The sequence below is a fragment of the Botrytis byssoidea genome (assembly GCF_014898295.1).
Source record: "Botrytis byssoidea strain MUCL 94 chromosome Unknown BBYS_009, whole genome shotgun sequence".
NCBI lineage: Eukaryota > Fungi > Ascomycota > Leotiomycetes > Helotiales > Sclerotiniaceae > Botrytis > Botrytis byssoidea.
The window spans coordinates 1,166,812-1,186,798 of record NW_024065850.1 but is presented as its reverse complement, the minus strand read 5'-3'; the positions used below and the strand labels follow the sequence as shown (position 1 = coordinate 1,186,798).

Genomic DNA, 19,987 nt, shown 5'->3' with positions numbered 1-19,987 from the left:
AAGAATAATCGCATCTCGTAGGCTAAACACTCTCTTGGTTCCATCGACCCAAGGTTATTCCTGGTCTCGGATCAAACTCTGTTGGAACATTGAAATGCCGGGTCATTTGTATGTATTGACTGGGTTCCGAAGATTCATTATCTTTCCGGCATTGGAGAACAATGGGAGGTCCTTATTATTATGTCTAGAAATCAGTTGTAGTAGTTATATATATTTGACGGAATGTGAGGAGTACAGACGACAGCCAGTCAATCTTCCCGTTCCTTCGGGTCAATATATAAAGTCACCATGTGCAGAAAGAAGAACATCGATATTCCTTACTGTGACCATTCTTCCTGTACCTGACGCCATGAAAGGAGAATATGAATATCCCTACCGGAGAACGAATACAAAACTGATACATATTCTCCATCCATACCTGCAGATCAAATCTGCAGCGGTAATTAAATGCTGGGTGTTTGGTATCTCGAATGGTCATCCTTCTTGTAGCTACCCATATAAACGGTTCACGGTATTGTTGAACTACAACATGATGAACAACAGGAGAGTGATTTCCGAGAGAAAAATAACTAAGAATAAATTGAAGAATAAATCCGGCGGTAAGGAGAGGCGTTTTTTGGGGCAATTCACTTGGGTAGATAGTCGAAGGAACAATCTCACATCTACGCCTCAAAAGAAAGATACTTCTAAAGAAAAGTCAATCTTTATATCTCACTATATTCTACTTTGTATCGTACCAAATTGGTACTCAATTCAGCCCAAATGATCAATTGATTCACTATATTCGGAATCAGAGCGGTCTCGTATGTTTATGTTATATAATTTATCACCATCTTGGGTTCTAAAGGCTTATTAGTTTGTGGGAGTTGTCTCATCTCACGACTTCCAATTCTCATTCCAACAACGTGCTGCGCAAAACTGCCACCAGTAGATACTCTGCCCACCACCATCGACCGACCCCCTTTGAAATATATGCTGGTCGCTAAAGGATCATTAGCCTTTCCTTCTACTCGATTTCCTCAAATCTTACCTCCCTCGAGCCTACCTACAGCTACCTAGCGCTTGACCATTCTTGTCTCATCTGATCTGAGCCTAAGGGAATTTCTAGACCACTTCCTCATTGATAAGTGAGTGTACGGATGCACCAACCAAATTCACACTGCGACCACGGTGAAGCAAGAAAGATACACCGGTTGGCATAAACCTTCTTTTACCAGTCTAGCCCTTCGTCTTCTCCTTCGTCTTTACTTAGTATCTCTCTACTTCCTGTACTAAGGACCAAGATTACGTTTATATTGGTACAGGTACAGGTACTGACCTACTTATCGATAATACATTTAACAGCAGGCTGAACAAGAAGTCTCAAATCTCAAAAAATCGGATCGATTCGAATCGCAACTACATTCAATCGATATCAGTAGTATTTTCAAAGGGTGGATTGATTTGATTTTGGATGATTCCATCCAACATATATCTCATATCGTTCTCCAACAATTCACATCGATATCACACACAGTTCATCCATCCCTCAATCTTTTCCCGTCACTACTAGCTATTACTAATTATTCTCTCACCTCACCTCACCTGTGTTCTGTCTGTTCTCTCTCCCTCCCATAGCCAACAACCCTTCAACTCATTTTCTCCACCCAACTCAATTGACCCTCGAACTTCGCGAATCAAGCTCCAGGGACGTTTCTTTGATGATCGTCTATTCGCACTAGCTTCTTTTCCCCTTGCGAACTTGCGTACCTCCGTAAACAATTCTCGAATCTCCTACAGACCGTGCGCTTTTACACTCTAGAAACCGACAAACCTAACGTCGAGGGATCGCATCTGTCAATTCATGTTCAGCCTGGGTCCACCGTCCGTGATACTCGAGGAGGAAGTGTATCTGCAGAAATAGAAGGATATTAAAAGGGTTTCTTTCGAGGCTCGCTCCTCACATACATTTGGCAAGATGGAATCGCCAGACAATAGTACATATCTGGAATCCCCTATGGAGGGTGACGATGTGGCATATCCGTGTAAAGGATGTGGTGATGTGAGTGTTCCCGTCCCATGCACCCATAATGTGTTTACGAATCTGCCACTAAAAGTGAATTTTTTGCACAGATCCTCGAGGAGGGAAAAGCCTTCGAACTTGGTAAGTTGTGAACGATCCCACGATCTTCTTCAATTTCTTTACTATGCCTTACGTTGCTTGATTTGATTTGAGCCTCGAGTTGTACATTGAATATCCGAGAAAATCAATCAAATGAACCCTCCGACCTCAAAATTTAACAATTCTAACGATCCTGTAGCTGGCAATCGATGGCATTTGAATTGCTTCCGATGCAATACTTGCGGAACTCTCCTGGATTCCGATGCGAATTTGTTACTCCTGGGTGACGGGTCTCTTATATGCAATAATTGCACTTACAGCTGCAGTGCTTGCAATAACAAAATCGAAGACCTCGCAATCCTCACCGGTGACCAAGCATTTTGTGCAACATGCTTTCGATGCAGGAACTGCAAACGCAAGATCGAAAACCTTCGTTACGCTCGCACATCTCAAGGAATATTTTGTATGAGTTGTCATGAATCACTAATGGCTAGGCGGCGTAAAAAGTCGAGGGCCGCTGCGAATGCGAAGAAAAAAGACGATCAATCTCCCATGCTTGTTGATAAATCACTACCCGCCCTACCACCGAACGCCGTTCCACAAAGCGCCTTCTCCCCTGAACGTGAGATCTCGGATCCTCACAATGCAGACAACCCTACAGAATTATCACCAAGGCCACGGCCAACATATTCTCGTACGGATTCTTCATCTAGGAGTAGTTCTCGAAAACCTCGCGATGATACTTCCTCTCATCGAGCCTCCACCGATACTACAGGCAGGGATGGATTGACACTTCCAACAACGACATATCGAAACAATAGATATTCAGGGATATCGCAAATGTCTGAGATTGGAAATGGGGATGGGGAGAGCTTTTTCATACCTCTCGCTCTGGATCCAAGCCCTGCGCCAACCTTGACACCAAGATCTACGTCGACATCATGGGACACAAAGAAGGCGAAAGAGAACCAAGCACCGGATCGAGATTATTTCGGCGCGAAAGACAATATGCGAAGTCAAACTGAACCACAGCCCCAGAGACGATCAAGGGATTTGAGGGACACGAGTTCAACGTCAACACCGCACATCGCATTCCAAGATAAAAATCAACCATCCGATGAGCAGTTGGCGCAGATCAAGGACAGCATACGCAGAGCAGCAAACGGCACAGGCACACCTGCCAAAGAATCATCTTCATCTACGAGTGATGATACTCTATTACAACATGCAAGCTCGCCAACTGCTGACGCCCCTGATGGAAAGACACAAGGATCTAGTGAAAAGTTCAGGTTAGGTGACGTTCCAAAGGGAAAACGGGCTGGAACGAGAAGCGATTCTCAATCGGATTATACTGGCAGCGAGAGCAACTCCTCGAAATCTGCCATTTCCAACATACCTACGAGGAAAGACAGCAACATGCCAAAAATGGACTCTCCAAGGAGTCTAATGGCAGCAGACCCGATTACGTCCAGATCTTCACTAGAATCACGACCAAAAGACATGGAAAATTCTACTGTTTCAAGAGTCAATTCTGGAAGTTCCAAAGTCTCAATACCCCGTAAGGAGATAGCCTCAGGACCAGTGAAAAGTCACGTTAGTACAATGAGCTTGTCTTCCGGAACAGAAACCTCCCCATCCACGGAATCCTCTCCCGAAGGAACTGCTCATACCCCGACAGTGAATGGCAAATCAATCTCTGGCCCCTTGTTACAATCGCCTATAGATGACATGGCACCCCCAAATCGCTCGTCAACTCGCCCTCCTCTATCAAAACAACAACTCAGTGATACATACATGACCCCAAGAGCACCCCCAGCGCCGCCATCGGCAGGCTCGAATGGTACCGCTTCATCGCCCAATCTACCAAGGTGGAGTGCTGGCGGCGATCTTACCATGGATGAAGATATGGCTAGGATATTTGGCAACGACGAAGGCTCACAATCTATAATTCGCAGAGTTTCCAACGCTGTACGTCATGTTCGAAACACCAGTAGTGAAGCAAGCATTTCTGCCCGTGGCCATGGTCGTAGCGTCAGCGAAACAACCGCACGTACTCCCAACTCACCACGATGGCCAAAAACACCAATTATAGAAGACACTAGCGGACCTAGAGATATTAGCAGTCCGATTTCTATAAGCTCGCCAAATCCTGGAGATGATCCGGCTTTGCTGAGAAGACAACTTCGCAACTCCGAACAAAGAGTTGCAGAACTTGAGAGACAGTTCGTAAACGAGAAAGATTTGAAAACACTGAACAAAAAACTCATCGAAAAGCGAAAGACTGTCTCAGTCCTAGATTCTCAAACGGAACTTATGATCCGCCAATTAGAGGTTCTAGCTGGCTATGTAGAGCGTGCCAAAGGTTCGAAACAACCACTTGACATTGCTGAACTGGAAGATTCTGCCATCAAAGAATTTGTTCAAAAGCTTGATCGCCTTAAACAGTCAATGTCTGGCGCAATCGAACAACTCTTTGAGGAGCGAGATGAATTATTAGAAGAAAAGAACCAAGCTATTGCCGATCGTGATAGAGCTTTAGTTGAGTTTGAGCAATTATCGTCTAAAAATGCACAACTTGCAGACATGAACAATGATCTTACCCACCAAATCCAGGAACGCTTTAAATCGGCCAATACCAACATGGAAAGCCCAAGGCCATCAACAAACGGTCTGGGAATCTACACTCACCATCATAAGGATAAGTCTAACGTTTCCGTTCATCTAGATAATGCAAGCCTCCGCCCATCGGAAAGCAGTAGTGCTACCTACAATAATTCGATCAATAGCTATCCACACCCAATGGAACAGGATCCCAGCATGGAGCCAGCGACGTTATTATCAGCTTCCCATGTCGTCAATATCCGCAAGGGGCAAGCAAAGAAGTTCAACTGGAAGAAGGGTGGCCAAACTGTTGCCAAGGGAGTCACTAAAGGTTTCAAGGGTGCTTTCTCCAGCGGACAAGAACGGCCATTAAACCAATGGCCAGGTCAGACTAGTGATAATATCGGTATGCCTTACAACATGACTATGGAGCACGTGCAATCTCCAGCGCCAAATGCCTCTGGGCAAAGCTTACCCAGGTCTACATCAAACGATCCCTCTCGCCAAGGATTTGGATTATTCAAGAAATCCCAGTCAATGCCAAAGTCGATGTCTAGTGGTAACATTCTCGCCGCCGAAAGTCCTTCAACTCTTTTTGGTTCTGATCTTGTTGAAAGAGCTGATTATGAGCGTCGGCAAATTCCAAGTGTGGTCACTCGCTGCATTGAAGAGGTTGAATTGCGTGGAATGGACGTTGAGGGTATCTATCGGAAGACTGGAGGTACTGGGCAGGTCAACATTATCAAGGAAGGGTTCGACAAGACTGAAGACTATGATATTTCGGATCCCGACCTGGATATCACCGCGGTTACAAGTGTTTTGAAACAATATTTCCGAAAGCTTCCTGTACCACTTTTGACCTTCGATGTTTATGACCGAGTGTTAGAATCAATCTGTAAGTTCCAACTCATACTCTGACAGAAGTTAATTGCTAATGTAACTATAGCTATCGAAGACAACGCAGAACGCTGCACACATCTACGGAACACAGTCAACATGCTGCCTCCCAAGCATCGTGATTGTCTTGAGTTTTTGATTTTCCATCTTGTGCGTGTAGCAAAACGAGACAGCGAGAACTTGGTATGTTCATTTGTATACATTGGTCTTCTGATATACTAATTATTTGTTACAGATGACACCTAAGAATTTGGCAGTGGTTTTTGCACCGACCATCATGCGTGATCACAGCTTAGACCGTGAGATGACGGATATGCACGCCAAGAACCAAGCTGTTCAATTCGTCATTGAGAACAGTTACGACATATTTGCCGGTGCTTAGAGAAGCTTATAACCTTACCACGAATCTTCTACGACCTTACACTTCTGAATGATTGGAACCTTTAGCTTTTTTTATCTTATGTTTCGCTTTCAGCATCGGATACGCAGAAAGCGCCGAGATGTATATTCTTTTTTGCACTCATGTTTAGCAAGGTGGTGGGTGGGGCGTTAGTTCTGGAAAGCGAATGAATGATAGACCGATTTTTTGATCGGTAACAGAGATGATTGAGAGAGAAATTTACATTTTTACGGCGTTTTTTTTAAGTGCCTCGCTTGCTTCTGTATTCTTTGATTGATGATTAATTTGATTTGAAATTTGAATGGCTGGAAACCCACGTACTTGCTTGCTACCTCTCTTTCCTTTCCTTCAACGAGCTAATTGATAGGCTTTCGTGTCTGAGGAATGCATATTGAGGGTATGGTAGGACATACGAGACGGGGGAGGTTGATTAGTAGGTATCATGTATTTCACACAATAAGTCACTGCAGGGAGGGAAGTTTTGGCATTGGCTTTGGCGGTAGATTGCGAGATAGAGAGTTCTTCGCAGCTTACGCAGGAAGGAAGATACTAGATTGAAAGCGTGGTTTATTCATGGGTTGGTTGATGTTTCTCCTGCGATGTAGTGCGGTGTGTGTGGTAAGGCGTGGTGAGGTGATTTTAATGGTTGTTATGCGTGGGATTGATGTTGTGGGGGTTGGTTGGTCAGTTCGTTACGGATGGATGTTTGCGTGTCTGCGTGTATGTATGAAGGCTAGTTAGTTATTTAGTTAGGTAACTTGAGGAATGATGATTGCGTGGATATTGCACCGTATGTCGTATCGTCTATCGTATCTTATATTTGAATGTGCGGTTTTGAATGGATGGATGGATGGATGGATGGTTGGATGCGTATGTGAAATGGATGAACAAGGGATGGATAAATGGATGAATTATCACCACGCTGAGCACTCAACTCTAGATTGATGGATGGAAGGATTAGCTTGTTTCAATTCATTCGGTTGCGCATTTCATCTCCTATCTTCTATATGCCTGAGCTATCGCTTAGTATATCTACTCGAGTATATCTATATCCACATTCACATTCACATCTACATCTATCTACAACTATATAACCAACCCCTAACCCCAACCCCGACCCCCAACCCCCAACCCCCAACCTACAAACCCCATCAACTCAAGACATAATCTTAACCCCTAACTCTTCCCCCATCAAAACAACCCCGAACCCCGAAATCCGGAATCTCAACTCTCGCTAGGTATACAAAACCACTCCCGGCTGAGTGTCTACCCTGCCCTCTAATACACCTTCCACCAACCTATGTCTATCTCATACTTACTTCATGAGTACAGCGCTCTTGAAACATTGAAAAATTGGGACTTAGAAATTGGAATTTGGAAGATCAAAGAACCCAGCCTAGCGAATTGGAGGTTGTAGACTCTATACTCTAGAATGCGCAGGTAAGTAAATTGCAATTAGTCAGTCAACTGTGGATTTTAATTCGATATGTTACAAGAATTCTCTATACTGAGTCTCTATATGCAAGCAGTGATATAACAATAAGTGCATAGCACCGATTATACAATTTGCAACCATCAAAAATGTCATGGGATCAATCATATCATCAATCAAGATGCACAAATAAAGCTTAGCATAGAAGCGCACACAAATGACAAAATTATAACATATAGATGTACTATGACTATGACTACGACTCAAACTCTTACGCCTCTGCCAATAACCAGAAAGTTGATATGTAACGTGCACTGCACAACGCCTTGTATCGCCCTTCCATTTTCCCTCGCTGCATACCATAGAATCCATCGCACCACCCAGAAAATATCCCAAAAATATCCACTCAAAACAAAAGACTTTCGTATTGTACAACGATCTTACTCATCATTCCCTTCGTTCGCTCAAATGAAACATTAGCTTATGCCACTGACCTTCGTTCCATGTCACCCTCCACAACGTTAGTTTTCTACCTCCAACTCCCTCTGCCTCTTGACAATGTAGTACGTGATCAAGCTCTTTGGATCACCACTCACTCTTCCACCAATTCCACTCCAGAATCTTGCCTCTCCGATTCTTGCATGCGTACTCACACAGAGTACCACAGCATCCAGTCTCACTCCGCTCTCCTTGCTTTCAAGACACTTCGCCGCCAATTCCAAGATACTATCAATTTCCGCATCTTCCAACTCAACATCTGATTTGATATCTAAAGTTTGTTTGAGTATATGTAATCCCATACCAAATTTTCGGCATCCTTCCAATGTCATTTCTTCGTTAGAGAGGGAGTCGAGAATGGTCGGGATGGTCTCTTTAGGGTTGGCAAGTGTAACAAGCTCATCGGCGAGAAGTTCGAGGCCACTGACAATATGGGCGCGTGCATCATAGCAGGATCTAGTTACAAGGATAGAGTGAAAGCCTTTTGCGATATGTGGTCTGAAATACTCTCGGTAATTCTTATACAAGAGTTTGACTGTAGCAAGTATTTGTGCTTTCACATCCTGAACTTTTGCGGGCGAGAGATTTGTTAATGGTTCTTCAAGATATTCAAAAAGTCCTAACAAGAGGGCGGGGAATCTGCCTTCTCCCCATACGGCTTTGTTATCTCTGATCATAGCTTGAAGTTTTCGGAAACCATGGACGTCTAGAGATTTGGCTCTGATCTTGGAGATACCGCTATCGAGTAATTTTGTGCTTTGTTTAAGTTTATCCGGGGACATTGGTGGGTTCTTGGCTCCTTCGCCATCAAATTCGCTAATGCCATTTCTTGACAGGTTCATGGCATCTTCGTTGACAGGCACTTCTTCTAAAACGGATTGAGGAACTGTAGGTCCTGGAATAGTAGTGTCATCTGTGCTTGAGAATGGGTCTTCATAAACCTTCATCGGCTGATTGACAGGAGCTTTAATATCTTCCACCTCAGGTGGGTCAAAGACCTGGGGGAGTTTCTCAGATCTCATCCGTTCTAACCCTGTAATTGTGGGAACAACCATTGTAAAATCTTCATCTGCTCTTGAAGGACTAGATGCAGGACCAGGTAATCCAGGTACCGATTTGGTTCTTGTCCTAACGGGACTACTGATGTGAGGGGAAGCAGCAAGTCTAGGAGAAGCAGTTACGACTCGCCCAGATGTACTTTTTGCTGCAGGACTTGTGTAAGTAGATTGGGTTGGGTGATGAGATTGCGTGGGATGACTGGAATGGCTTGTGTTGGGTCTCGGAATTGGAGCCCTTCTAGCCTGGGGAGAGCTGGTAGCAACAGGAGTTTTAGATCTTGGTGGCCTTGCGGATGTGGAGGATGAAGGGCTGGCATTTGCTTCGCTGGAGGCTTGATTAGTCCTTCTTACAGAATATGGCCCGGCAGTTGCAGGTCTAGCAGCAAGCTCTGGTCTCTTAGATTTACTTGGTCGCATGGGTGCAACCGAAAGACCGCCACGAGATCCAGTAGCCTCTAGGTGTGGTCTTGTGGGAGCTACTTCTGCAGACGACTGTTTACCCGATGCGGTTGGAACGGTCCTTGTTGGAGAAAATGTCGACATAGCAGAACCAGGACGAGTAGGTACAGTCTTGGTGGCCATTTGTGCCTTTTTCTGAGCTAACATGGTCTCCCTCAAAGAAGGTCTAGGAGGTCCAGTAGTGCTCTTAGAGAAACCAAGGCCAGGCCTTGCAGTGCTAACTGCCGCTGCCTTCTTTGGTGCATTGGGGTTGTCTGGAGAATTCTCTAATAATCTCCTCTGGGTCGGTTCTAGGTCCTCAATTATTCTAAAAGCCGTTAGTCACATTGAGACCGTGTAGAAATACTCGAATACTCACAACTCAGCCCTTGCTGGCCATATCTGAGCAAAAGTCCAATAGGTCGATCTCATATTCTCGCGAACACCAGGGTTGGCATCAGCTAGACCCTTTTTTATACACTTTTCAATTAGTTCCAAGCCTCCGCTATGTTCAACGTGACTCTTATGTTGCGCCTCCTTCTTAAGCAATGTTTTGAGCCAGCCTGTGGCATATGTTCTAGGCTGAACATTCTTGTCTTGGCACGCGAGCCAGATATGTTGCATGATGCGATGATTATAGGTAACGCCGCTGATAATAATATCAACTGTCAAATTTCCGTTCTGCGAACTAATTTTTTTAGTGCCACCACAGAGTTTGATAAGGTTTTGTAGAAGAATTTCGACCATAGGATCCAGTCCAGGCCCAGCAGTTCGAGCAATTTCTTGAACGACACTACACCCTTCTTTTGAAAGACTGGTTCTCAATGAATTAACCGCTTTCAAGATACCATCCAAAAGACTTTTGATACCAGCAAGGAAAGCATCATGATAGTCGCTTGGGGCGTTTCCAGCATTCAGTCTTCGTAACTTTGTACAACTTTGCTCTCTCTTGAACCAATTTGCTTCAGACTCCTTGTCTTGGAACCATTGATGCATTTCTTGAAAAGTTTCCTCCAATTCCCTTTGTGTATTCACATATGCAGGGTCTACTTGCTCAATTCTGACTTCTGGTGTTGCTGGTCTTGAGACGGTCATCGCAGATGCACTACTAGCTAAAGGATTTCGCATAGGGACTTCAGTTCTTTCCGGTTCCACAACTACTGGGGCTCCTCCTTGTATAAGTTGACTCGTGATAGCCGATACGATTGCGGGTCGAACATTGAAGTTCTTCAACTGCTTCTTGAGATCGGATTTGGCTCCGTTGGGGGCATTCCTGTGGCAATTAGAATATGAAAGTAACATGGCCGACAGAAAGAGACTTACTGGAACAAGGTGATGACAGTGTTTCTCGCAGTATCTCTTACCATGCCATCGGCGTCTTCGAGTAGCTCCATTAATGTAGTTACAAAACTTTTGAATGCCATTCCATGCTCTTGGTGCATCTATTTGATACAGTGGTTAGAAAGTGTACACAACTCCGCGCCAAAATGTATCTGTTTACCTGTACAATCCAATTCATTGAATTTTCTTTCATCCTCGAGTTCTTTCCTATCAGTCCTGCGTTCTTCACAATCCTTTCCACATCCATCGGCGCATTTTTCCAGAACGTTGTAAGACATTGCGCAGCAAGTTGTCGATATTTCTCCCTCTGATCGCCCATCTTATCATTTATCATTGGCAGAGTTCGGGCAGCTTCCTTGACAATGTATTTTGGTTCCTGGCGTGACAATCTGGTGAGGAGATGATTGAGGGTAGAGAACCCAGCGTTGACTAGTGCGGCATGCTGCGACGACATTGCTATGCGCAAGGCTTCAAATAGTGAAAGTATGCATGGTTCTGGAACGTTATGTTGTTTGATACTGGATTTGATGTTGTTGATCTGATTGACCTTCGAATCTATCAAAGCATCTGTTCGAAGTATTGCCAGCAAGTTTGCTACTTGATCTTCGGTGATCTTTTCACCCATGATTGAGGTGGGGTGAACTTGAAGAAACCGTAAATATCAAATCAGGATATGTGCCTATCTGTAGATGAGATGTGCTGTCAGTGATTTGGAGAATAAAGGAGGTTATGCACCGTATGGTATTCGGTTATTGAGGAGATGATAATGTAGCACAATATTGACATTAAGAAATTAAGAAATTTGGAGACACTTACGATGATGTTGTACTTTGCTATGTAACTTTCCAAATCCCCTTTGGAGATAAATCTGTCGCGTCAAAACAAATTATGGTTGCCCGGGCAGGGGAAGCACGGACTGGTCTCAGAGCTTCCATTATTATAAATACGATCAGACCCCAGTCAGAAGAGATAAGCCAGTCAGATTGGTAAGAGACATGAACATTTCTATACCTCTTATTGGACATGTAAAGACTATTGTTGACAACCTTGGAACCTATCATCTCATTGCAATATTGATGCCCATTCAAGAAATAAAGAAAGCCCCTTCATTCTCATTCTCATTCGGCAATATATCAACAAACATCGACAGCCTGTCTCGTTGCCGCATCTGAGTCCTCAACTTGAAAGAAGCTCAACCCTCTGCTACATCAACAAGGTCAAGCTAGGAGACTAGGTAGGCACGGCACTCATTACTCTCAACCTTCCTTATTGCAATTCCGCATGAGAAGATCAATGCAACAGGACCCTTGCAAGGAGTGACCTTGTCCTAAACCTTATCCTTTGAACCTTTGAACCCTACAGATCACCCGCATAATGCCCACTTCCCCCGCAACCAGCCCGGTTCCTCCACCTGTATTCATGCCTCAATTCTCCAGTACCTCACCGGCTCCAACTCCCATACCGATGCCTCCTTCGAAAGAAAAGCCGCCGTCAACGCTTGACAAAGATGATAATTCCAAACCATCCATCAAGTTTCCTCTACCTAAGTTACGCCTCGAGTTACGAGATCTCAATCATGCAGGGTCACATACTTTCTTGACCGCCGTTGTAGCGAACGAGGCTCTACAGACAGCAGTTCAGAGCGTTCTCACGCTATTATATGAGTCTCCCAATTGTCCCACCACAACTCCGACACCAACTCGATCGGTGACCCTCATCCTCCGTTCCATGGAAGGTGTGGCATATACAACGGGTAGCGACCTTGACAATGACCACAAGGAGATACATTTATCCCTAGATTACATACAGCACGAATCAATTAAACCAGATCGAAAGAAGCATGAGATCATGGGTGTGTTGACTCATGAAATGGTACATTGCTACCAATACAATGGATTCAATACTTGCCCTGGCGGCTTGGTTGAAGGAATTGCAGATTGGGTTCGATTGAACGCCAATTTGAGTCCACCTCATTGGAAAAGAGAGGCTACCGGGAAATGGGATGCAGGTTACCAACACACCGGCTACTTTCTTGAATATCTGGAACAGAGATTCGGTAAAGGCACCGTAAGGAGGGTGAATGAAAAGCTGAGAGTTGAGCGATACGAAGAGAAGAGATTTTGGACCGAACTTTGTGGAAGGCCGGTAGAACAGCTCTGGAAAGATTATTCGAAGTACCTGGAAGCAGAAGAGAGGAAAGCTGAAGAAGAAGAGTGTGTGATTGTGGAAAAGGTAGATGCTATAACACCTAAAAAGCACAATTCCGAAGGGGATAAGATGACGCTTGTCACAGCAACAGAGGAAACGAAAGATAACCCCACAAGCACCGAGAAATCTGCGTGAATTTCAGAGACACATATATCATATTACGAATCTTAAAAACAGTCCATCTTCGTCACTTCACCTGATACATTTGGATATTTCACATCAATATTTATCTCAAGTTGTTCAATATGAGCTTGTACAATCTGAAAGGTATTATTATTCAATCAATATTGCGATTCTTCATAAGTTTCAATCATTGGCTAACATGAACTGTTATAAAAGCGTAGGATATCATAGAATGATTCAATTTATATTATTATTATACATTATACATTATGTATTTTTACTACCTCCACCTATGTCTACATCATCCATCTCAACCTCTAATCCACCATACCTTTCCTATTTGCTTCATCTCTACTGTGAATTTATTGTTTGCCTAGAGACTCCGATCTCAATGGATGTGGATAGGAGACAAGAACTACTAGTATGCCCGAATCCAAATCTATGGCCGAAGACATTCGCTAAATGGAATCCTTGTCTGAGCTCCGGGTTTCTGGAATCTTAAAATCTTCAAGTTCTATCCAAATGTTCAAGGTACGCTTGTCGGACGGGTTTTCCAGGTCCAACTCATCGTCGTGCTTGTCATTTGCAATTTTCTTTTCTGCGAAAGACTTATCAGAAGCAGATTTTGCATCCTCCATAGCCTGCTTGATTCTTGCCGCACTGGAAAGCTTTATATTTTCCGCGACCAAAGCATCCCATAGTCTTATTTTCCCTTCTATTTCATTTCTGAGGACTGAAAATTGTTGAAAAAATGGCTCACCGATAGCGGGAAGCAATGATGCCACTACTTCTTGCAATTTATCACGGGCCGAGGAGGATGGTACGGGCGTGGCTCCAGGAACTCTATCATGATTGCTATTTGATATCAGCGCGATGTGGCACTTCTCCACAGCAATGGGAACATACGTTTTATTGCTTTCGGAATTGCGATTATTATCGCTTAGTTGTTTATTTCGGATTAACAATTGCTGGTATTCTTTGTGAAAGTCGACATAAACATCTGAAAGATTCTTCTCTCTCGATACGGTGGACGAGAAGGTTGAACCTGAAGATCCGACCGATGGCACCGGGGTGTGTCTTGCAGCCATGCTTTCGAATTATGTTCGATACTGAGAATTTCCGAGGTTTCTCTTAGGGGGGTCCTATGAGGATTTTAAGAGGAAGCCGAAGACGTTTTTATATTGGGTGCAGGAGTTCCGCGCTAATAGTACTTGTCGTTCCTAGGAACTTAGGCAAAGACTCTAAATTGTACTTATTGGATCTACTTCTAGATCATACTTGACTAAGCTACAGTATACTTTTCTAAACGTCATTCTAGACAGATAAATTCCTAGATTTGAGATCTCGTGATTGATGTTTTCAAAACCGAAGATGATATGATATTTGTTAGGAATACCTAGGTAGACTTATCATATGTATTTTTTCACGTAGCGTGTCGCTAATTCGTTAGGGGGGAAGGTAAAAGAATCCAACTACCGATCGGACATAAATACAAGTAAATAACCAGGCTCAGAAGAGGCATGAAATCATGATTCATTCTTCCCCCCCACACTTGGCCTTGTTTTGGGACTTTTAGCTTATCGATAGACTTTCCAAGATTGTGCCAAAGTGGAGGTTAGTATCTCTGGCCCATGAAAAACAGTCATTTTACTGTACCGTACATACGTAGTGCACCAACTCAATTGTACTTATTACATATGCAATGCGAGATAGATGAAATCGATAGACGAATCTCCCCAGAACACGCAAACAGCATGAAACCAAAAATGGTTAATGGTTGGCGTAAGCAAGGAATGCTTTGTTTCCTCTTCCCTTGAAACCTCCTAGACAGGTATTACGCATTCTCTTCCGTCGTAAACCGGTCTAATTGGGAAATTCAATATTCCGTGAAAATGACAATACTACCATAAAAGACAGGGCTTCCAGCTTCCTCATGGGTATTACTTTCAGCGGTTATCAAGCGGCACAGTAGAATTCAAACTATTTACAGTAGTGTGGAGTTTACCTACTCTACTCCCCCTCATACTCTTAGACGCCTCTTTTATCAAACCAACATCATTCATTCCGTGCTCCGTTTTAGTCTGGCTCTGCTCTAAAGGACTCTTTATATAGAACTATAAACGTCCCATCCATCTCTTAATATTGTACCTATTGTCTCTCTCTCTTTTTGTCCCTAGGTTTTCATGCGATTCGATTTTCAAGCTTTTTGATGACCCAAAAATAATTACCAAAAATGCCTTTCATGTTATCTCCAGGTAAGTAATTAATTAATCAATGAATGTACGGCACCACGGCATATTGCCACAATTTAAGTCCGTGATATTCATTCATACACATACAAGTTACAGCACCCCAATTCTTATCCTGTGATAGGTGAAGATCACCCGATAACCCTGCAAGTAGTGGCGGTGTTTTTTGTGTACGCAACCTCATAAGAGGCAACCATTTATCATTTCAATACCCCAAATTCCTATTGCTTTTCTCATCCTTCCCTTCTCCATGAGAGATTCCCTTCAATCTCTCCATCAATACATTTCCCTTATTTCACAAAGTTTATTGAGGGAACATGCCTAATCATCCGGTTTTGGTTTCAGGTGCGGTAATCATAGCTGCTGTGGCTGTAGGCGTAAGTTTCCCCTCTTTTTACAGAATCCATGCAATGCACAACGAAGAAATTCAAGAACTAATGGAAATAATAGGCGGCGATAGCAGTCTATGAATCACCACAAGCCCGACAATTCGCTGAAGATGTTCGGCGTAGAATCGCAGTCGCATTACATTCCCTCGGCGATGAAATCAATCCGAATAGTCGACAGCCCCGTTTCAACCGCCCTGAGGATGCAGAGGGTTTTATGCAGAGTGCTTCGGAAGTAGGCGTAGATGCCGATGAGGATAGCAGGAGAAAACAGAGAGAGGAATTGATGTATTGGAATGCAGTACGCATGGAAAGAATGGAAAAGGAGCAAAGGATGGATGAGAAGAGACCAGCGGGAAACCCGAGCCGAAAGCCGAGTTTTGAGGATTTCTTACAAGAGGATCCCAATGCTGAGAAGGGCACTTTCGTTTACAATACTGGTACAGATTTGAACGGTCAAGCTGAAGAGGGTCTCACCCATCGACGCGGTGTACGAGGTTTGAATCGATCAACAATCTACGCCAACCCATTTGCAGATGAGCACGGTATTGACAGCGAGGAACAACAAGCCATGGATAGAAGTTTAATGTCTCCCGGAGACGGTGAACAATACGAATCGGACTCTGAAGGATTATACAGTTGCCACGAAGGCCGAACTCGATCCCGCTCTCGACAAAGTACTTCCACTCTCTCACCAGCAGAACCTATTGCCCACGAAGACGCCGAAACCCTTGTTGATCTTTCTGAACCATTCAACCCAGATCCACCAGTCTCTGTACCTACCCTTGAAAACTTGGAAACCGAGCCAACTTACACAGCAAGAGCACAAGACAATGAAAATCCATTTGCATCCATTCACGCCTGGGCCGATCATACCGATAACGCAACCGGTTTTTATTCTCCTCTGCCTGTTACACCCCACGAACGCCCTTCAACTCCAACCGCCACCCAGAGCGCTCAAGTTACTCCCCCATCGCCTACCATCTCCGATCCCGATTATTCCTCCCTCGAATCCCTTGATGGAGATGGAATGATTACTCCCACAGATTCCGTATCATTGGCTGGTTCAGGCGAAGAAGTCTGGCACCCAAGAAGCGGCGCTACCAGTGACGCCGATGTCATGAGTGTAGATGACGGTATCGTCACACCCGATAGCTGGTCGGAAATCGGAAGCTTAGCAAGCGAAGATGAAGTACACCATTAATCATTTGTATCAGCTCATACTTTACCCACACGTATTGAGAAGCTACATCGTCTACCCACTTACAAGCATGCGGTCTATAGCAAGCGTAGGAGTTGCATTCGGCATCGGATACATACTAGATGTCATATCGTACGGAAAGTCCATGGGAACCATTACAATTAGCTAGCTGCAGGAACAGTAAATTTGGAGGTAACACAGTTTGGGAATACAAGCATGGCGTCGGGATCAAGGGGAAATGGGAATGGCGGCAAGGTTGGCGTACTGTAGGGCATATCTAAATCTAACTAAATGTCTCTAAATTGATTGATTGACATATAAATTTGTTCTGAGATTTATTGTTCTTTTTTTTGGATGGGGGTTAGGGTGATGAAATGGATATTTTCACCCGGTTTGCTGTTAGTGTGGAATTTGAGTTTGTGTGTGATGATGATATGATGGTGTGTTGCAATAGGTAGTATGTGTATAAATCCTTCCATCTGTGTTGTAATTTTGACATTCATAGAGGATTAAAAGAATATTCAAAGGGTTTAATTATCTACTAATAGTTGTGGTATGAACTGTTACAAGAAATTATTATCCAACTCTTGATATCCTATGCGGTTTATAATTACAATTACAACTTTTACAAAATGAGTAGGTACCTGTTTATAGGTGTACATAGATACACAAGCAATACAAGAAAACATAAATAAAAATACACAGCTCCCTAACCCCGACCACAAGCACGACCCTCAAGCCGGCACCCCCTCATACACCGCACCCTCTCTCACCCTCCGTCTCCTCTTCCCCTCGCTCTTCCTCCCCAAAAATCCCTTCCCACAATTCACACACAGCACGAGGAAAAAGATGAGCAGGACGATGATCGTCGCCACCAATGGTACAATCACGACTCTCTCTCTTATATTATCGTCTGCCTCTTGATTGCTATACGGACACGTGGTATTCGGACCGCCAGTGGTCCAGCAATTTTTCGTATCGAGAGAATTAAAATCAAGCCAGACTTTCGGATCGTCGGTGTCGAAGTCGCGGGCGGGAGAGAGGTTTGTGACTGCTTGGGACAGGTATGCGTTTTCGAGGGCGGTGCGGGGCGCGGAGAAGAGGTAGGGGGAGGGACAGGCTTGCGCGGCGTAGGAGTAGGAGATGGGGTAGGTGGTGAGGGTCCAGTTGTAGGGTTGTGAAGGGGCGCGACAGGCGGCGTAGAGTTTACTGGAGCAGTCGGATACGTGCCAGTGGGCGGTGGACGAGTGAAAAGTGGCGCAGCGAAAGAGGGGGTCATTGCTATCGCTGTCGTTGGAGGAGCGGGGTTCGTATGGGGCCCAGGACCAGATAGTGGAGTAGGTGTAGTTTTGGTAGGGGAGGTTGTTGGTGTCGGCGGTGGTGTTGAGAAGGGTTATGTTTAGGGTTGGGGATATACCACACTGTGTGAGAGAGGATGTTAGGTTGAGGAGAGAAGTCAGGTTGGAACTCGAGTTTGTGGGATACTCGAATCCGGGTATGTTTGCCGCTGTTGCCCAGGATGAGTTTACTTGAGAAATGTCTTCGGTGACATTAACAAGGAAGCAACCGGTTTCCACTACGCCATCAGCACTGACTAATGTGTTATTGTCGCGGCGGTTGCTGAGATAGTTCGGGGGGAAGATAGTCCCTGCATCTCCACTGAAATTATAATTCCCCATTTGAGGATCTACAGAGCCAAATTGTAAAAGCATTCGTTTGCCTTGAGAAAACTCAATGTAAGATTCTGACGGCCAACCATCTTCAGTCGATATGATACCAAATTCTTCCGTGACAGTAGTATAATAATCTAAAGCAGGCCGATATCTTTCTGTAACTTGGTACCAAGATGTATTTAAATTTGCTCGATTGGACCTTAGATCATCTGGCGTATATATGTATGCTGATAAATTTGCCGCGAAAAGGAACCTTAGAGATTCTAACGGATCTGGAAGGTCGGATGGCTGAGGAGCAGGGTCATCAATGCTGGAACTAGTCTCTACTGCGTGGATATTGAGAGTCAGTATCAACATATATGCATCAAGCGTATTTTGTGTTTCTTGTATGTAATCCAGGAGAAGACTTGTTAGCATATGTAAACTGATAGTGTTAGTACAAGTGTAAGTTCCGATATTATACAGCGATTTGTTCGAAGTGTTTGGGATTGCAGAGGCTAAAGGTAGTGTTGGTTCGAGAGAGCTTGCTATTACGTCCACTGCAGACACACTATGGGAAGTAGGTCTTGAACTAAATGTACCATCTACATCTGTCATACTCGGTGAAGGAATGATGGAACTCGTGGCTGCATTCTGCCTAGGAATCAAATCTGTAGTTTGTTGCGCTAAAGTCAAACTGGCTATGGTGGATGAAAGCGTCGATGTTGGAGTTGGTGTAGAGGTAACATCTGTGCTCGAAACTGGTACAGCAACAGGACAAAAAGTCCATAACTGCCTTGCTTCATCCCAATATAAATCTACTTCCAATCTCCGGAATCCATTGGCTAATAAATTGGAAATGCAAGTAGCCGCATCATTATCCTCATATCTGAGAGATGAGAAACATGCGGCCGTCAAAGAAATGCCAGGAGCCGTAGCATAATTGATTGGTATGTTCAATCCTAAATCTCTTTGTGACTAAGAAATAATTTAGCAAGAGTGTCCATGTTGATCCGATCAGAAGAGCATAACACACCAGAAATGCTATATCGTAAGGAGACTCCGGTAAAGCAGCATTATCTGGGTTATAACTTTCACTCATTTTACAGAGTGAGTATCAATGTCTGCCTTCTACTCAATAATTGCGAATTTTGCCCCTCTGTTTTCTTTCCCATCCGAAGCATCCGAATGATTGAATGCGTCATAGCTTGTGAACGGTCACCAAAAGGTATTTTATGAACTCAAGAGAAGAATGAAAGAAGGAGAGTATTATAGATGATTGAATGGGTTTAGATAAAGGTTATAGAACCTAAAAATGTGAAGTTCATTTTTCATTTTGTCATTTTAGCCCTTTTCGGATAGCCGATTCGATGATGAAGGAGGTTTGAGAGATGAGCTCGAT

The 19,987-nt window shown here is 44.0% G+C and overlaps 6 protein-coding genes across 6 annotated transcripts; 3 read left to right on the top strand and 3 right to left on the bottom strand.

Moving 5' to 3' along the window:
- The first annotated feature begins 773 nt into the window (after positions 1-773).
- On the top strand, positions 774-6,883 carry EAE97_005503 (uncharacterized protein). Its single transcript, XM_038876015.1, has 6 exons — positions 774-982; positions 1,031-2,041; positions 2,113-2,143; positions 2,301-5,597; positions 5,649-5,782; positions 5,835-6,883. Exons 2-6 carry the CDS (start codon positions 1,958-1,960, stop codon positions 5,979-5,981), a joined length of 3,693 nt encoding a protein of 1,230 aa, XP_038733352.1. The 5' UTR covers positions 774-982; positions 1,031-1,957; the 3' UTR covers positions 5,982-6,883.
- A 776-nt stretch (positions 6,884-7,659) lies between these two features.
- EAE97_005502 (uncharacterized protein) lies at positions 7,660-11,685 on the bottom strand. The gene is made up of 5 exons (XM_038876014.1): positions 11,583-11,685; positions 10,927-11,449; positions 10,749-10,867; positions 9,805-10,698; positions 7,660-9,753 (listed from the first exon to the last, which is right to left on the bottom strand). The coding sequence occupies exons 2-5, from the start codon at positions 11,389-11,391 to the stop codon at positions 7,953-7,955; spliced, it is 3,279 nt and encodes a 1,092-aa protein (XP_038733351.1). The 5' UTR covers positions 11,392-11,449; positions 11,583-11,685; the 3' UTR covers positions 7,660-7,952.
- A 455-nt stretch (positions 11,686-12,140) lies between these two features.
- On the top strand, positions 12,141-13,109 carry EAE97_005501 (uncharacterized protein; the record flags this gene model as incomplete). The annotated part of the gene is made up of 1 exon (XM_038876013.1): positions 12,141-13,109. One exon carries the CDS (start codon positions 12,141-12,143, stop codon positions 13,107-13,109), a length of 969 nt encoding a protein of 322 aa, XP_038733350.1.
- Positions 13,110-13,555: 446 nt separating this feature from the next.
- On the bottom strand, positions 13,556-14,185 carry EAE97_005500 (uncharacterized protein; the record flags this gene model as incomplete). The annotated part of the gene is made up of 1 exon (XM_038876012.1): positions 13,556-14,185. One exon carries the CDS (start codon positions 14,183-14,185, stop codon positions 13,556-13,558), a length of 630 nt encoding a protein of 209 aa, XP_038733349.1.
- Positions 14,186-15,330: 1,145 nt separating this feature from the next.
- EAE97_005499 (uncharacterized protein) lies at positions 15,331-16,936 on the top strand (the record flags this gene model as incomplete). The annotated part of the gene is made up of 3 exons (XM_038876011.1): positions 15,331-15,352; positions 15,692-15,723; positions 15,797-16,936. 3 exons carry the CDS (start codon positions 15,331-15,333, stop codon positions 16,934-16,936), a joined length of 1,194 nt encoding a protein of 397 aa, XP_038733348.1.
- A 731-nt stretch (positions 16,937-17,667) lies between these two features.
- EAE97_005498 (uncharacterized protein) lies at positions 17,668-19,687 on the bottom strand (the record flags this gene model as incomplete). The annotated part of the gene is made up of 2 exons (XM_038876010.1): positions 17,668-19,563; positions 19,622-19,687. The coding sequence occupies 2 exons, from the start codon at positions 19,685-19,687 to the stop codon at positions 17,668-17,670; spliced, it is 1,962 nt and encodes a 653-aa protein (XP_038733347.1).
- Between the last annotated feature and the right edge of the window lie 300 nt (positions 19,688-19,987).

Excerpts from the sequence above, each read along its gene's own strand:
- EAE97_005503 (XM_038876015.1), top strand. The coding sequence starts at position 1,958 with ATGGAATCGCCAGACAATAGTACATATCTGGAATCCCCTATGGAGGGT. Across the intron at positions 2,042-2,112 it reads CGTGTAAAGGATGTGGTGAT|ATCCTCGAGGAGGGAAAAGC; the intron begins GTGAGTGTTCCC and ends TTTTTTGCACAG. Across the intron at positions 5,598-5,648 it reads CCGAGTGTTAGAATCAATCT|CTATCGAAGACAACGCAGAA; the intron begins GTAAGTTCCAAC and ends ATGTAACTATAG.
- EAE97_005502 (XM_038876014.1), bottom strand. The coding sequence starts at position 11,391 with ATGGGTGAAAAGATCACCGAAGATCAAGTAGCAAACTTGCTGGCAATA. Across the intron at positions 10,699-10,748 it reads ACTGTCATCACCTTGTTCCA|GAATGCCCCCAACGGAGCCA; the intron begins GTAAGTCTCTTT and ends TAATTGCCACAG. Across the intron at positions 9,754-9,804 it reads TGGCCAGCAAGGGCTGAGTT|AATAATTGAGGACCTAGAAC; the intron begins GTGAGTATTCGA and ends AACGGCTTTTAG.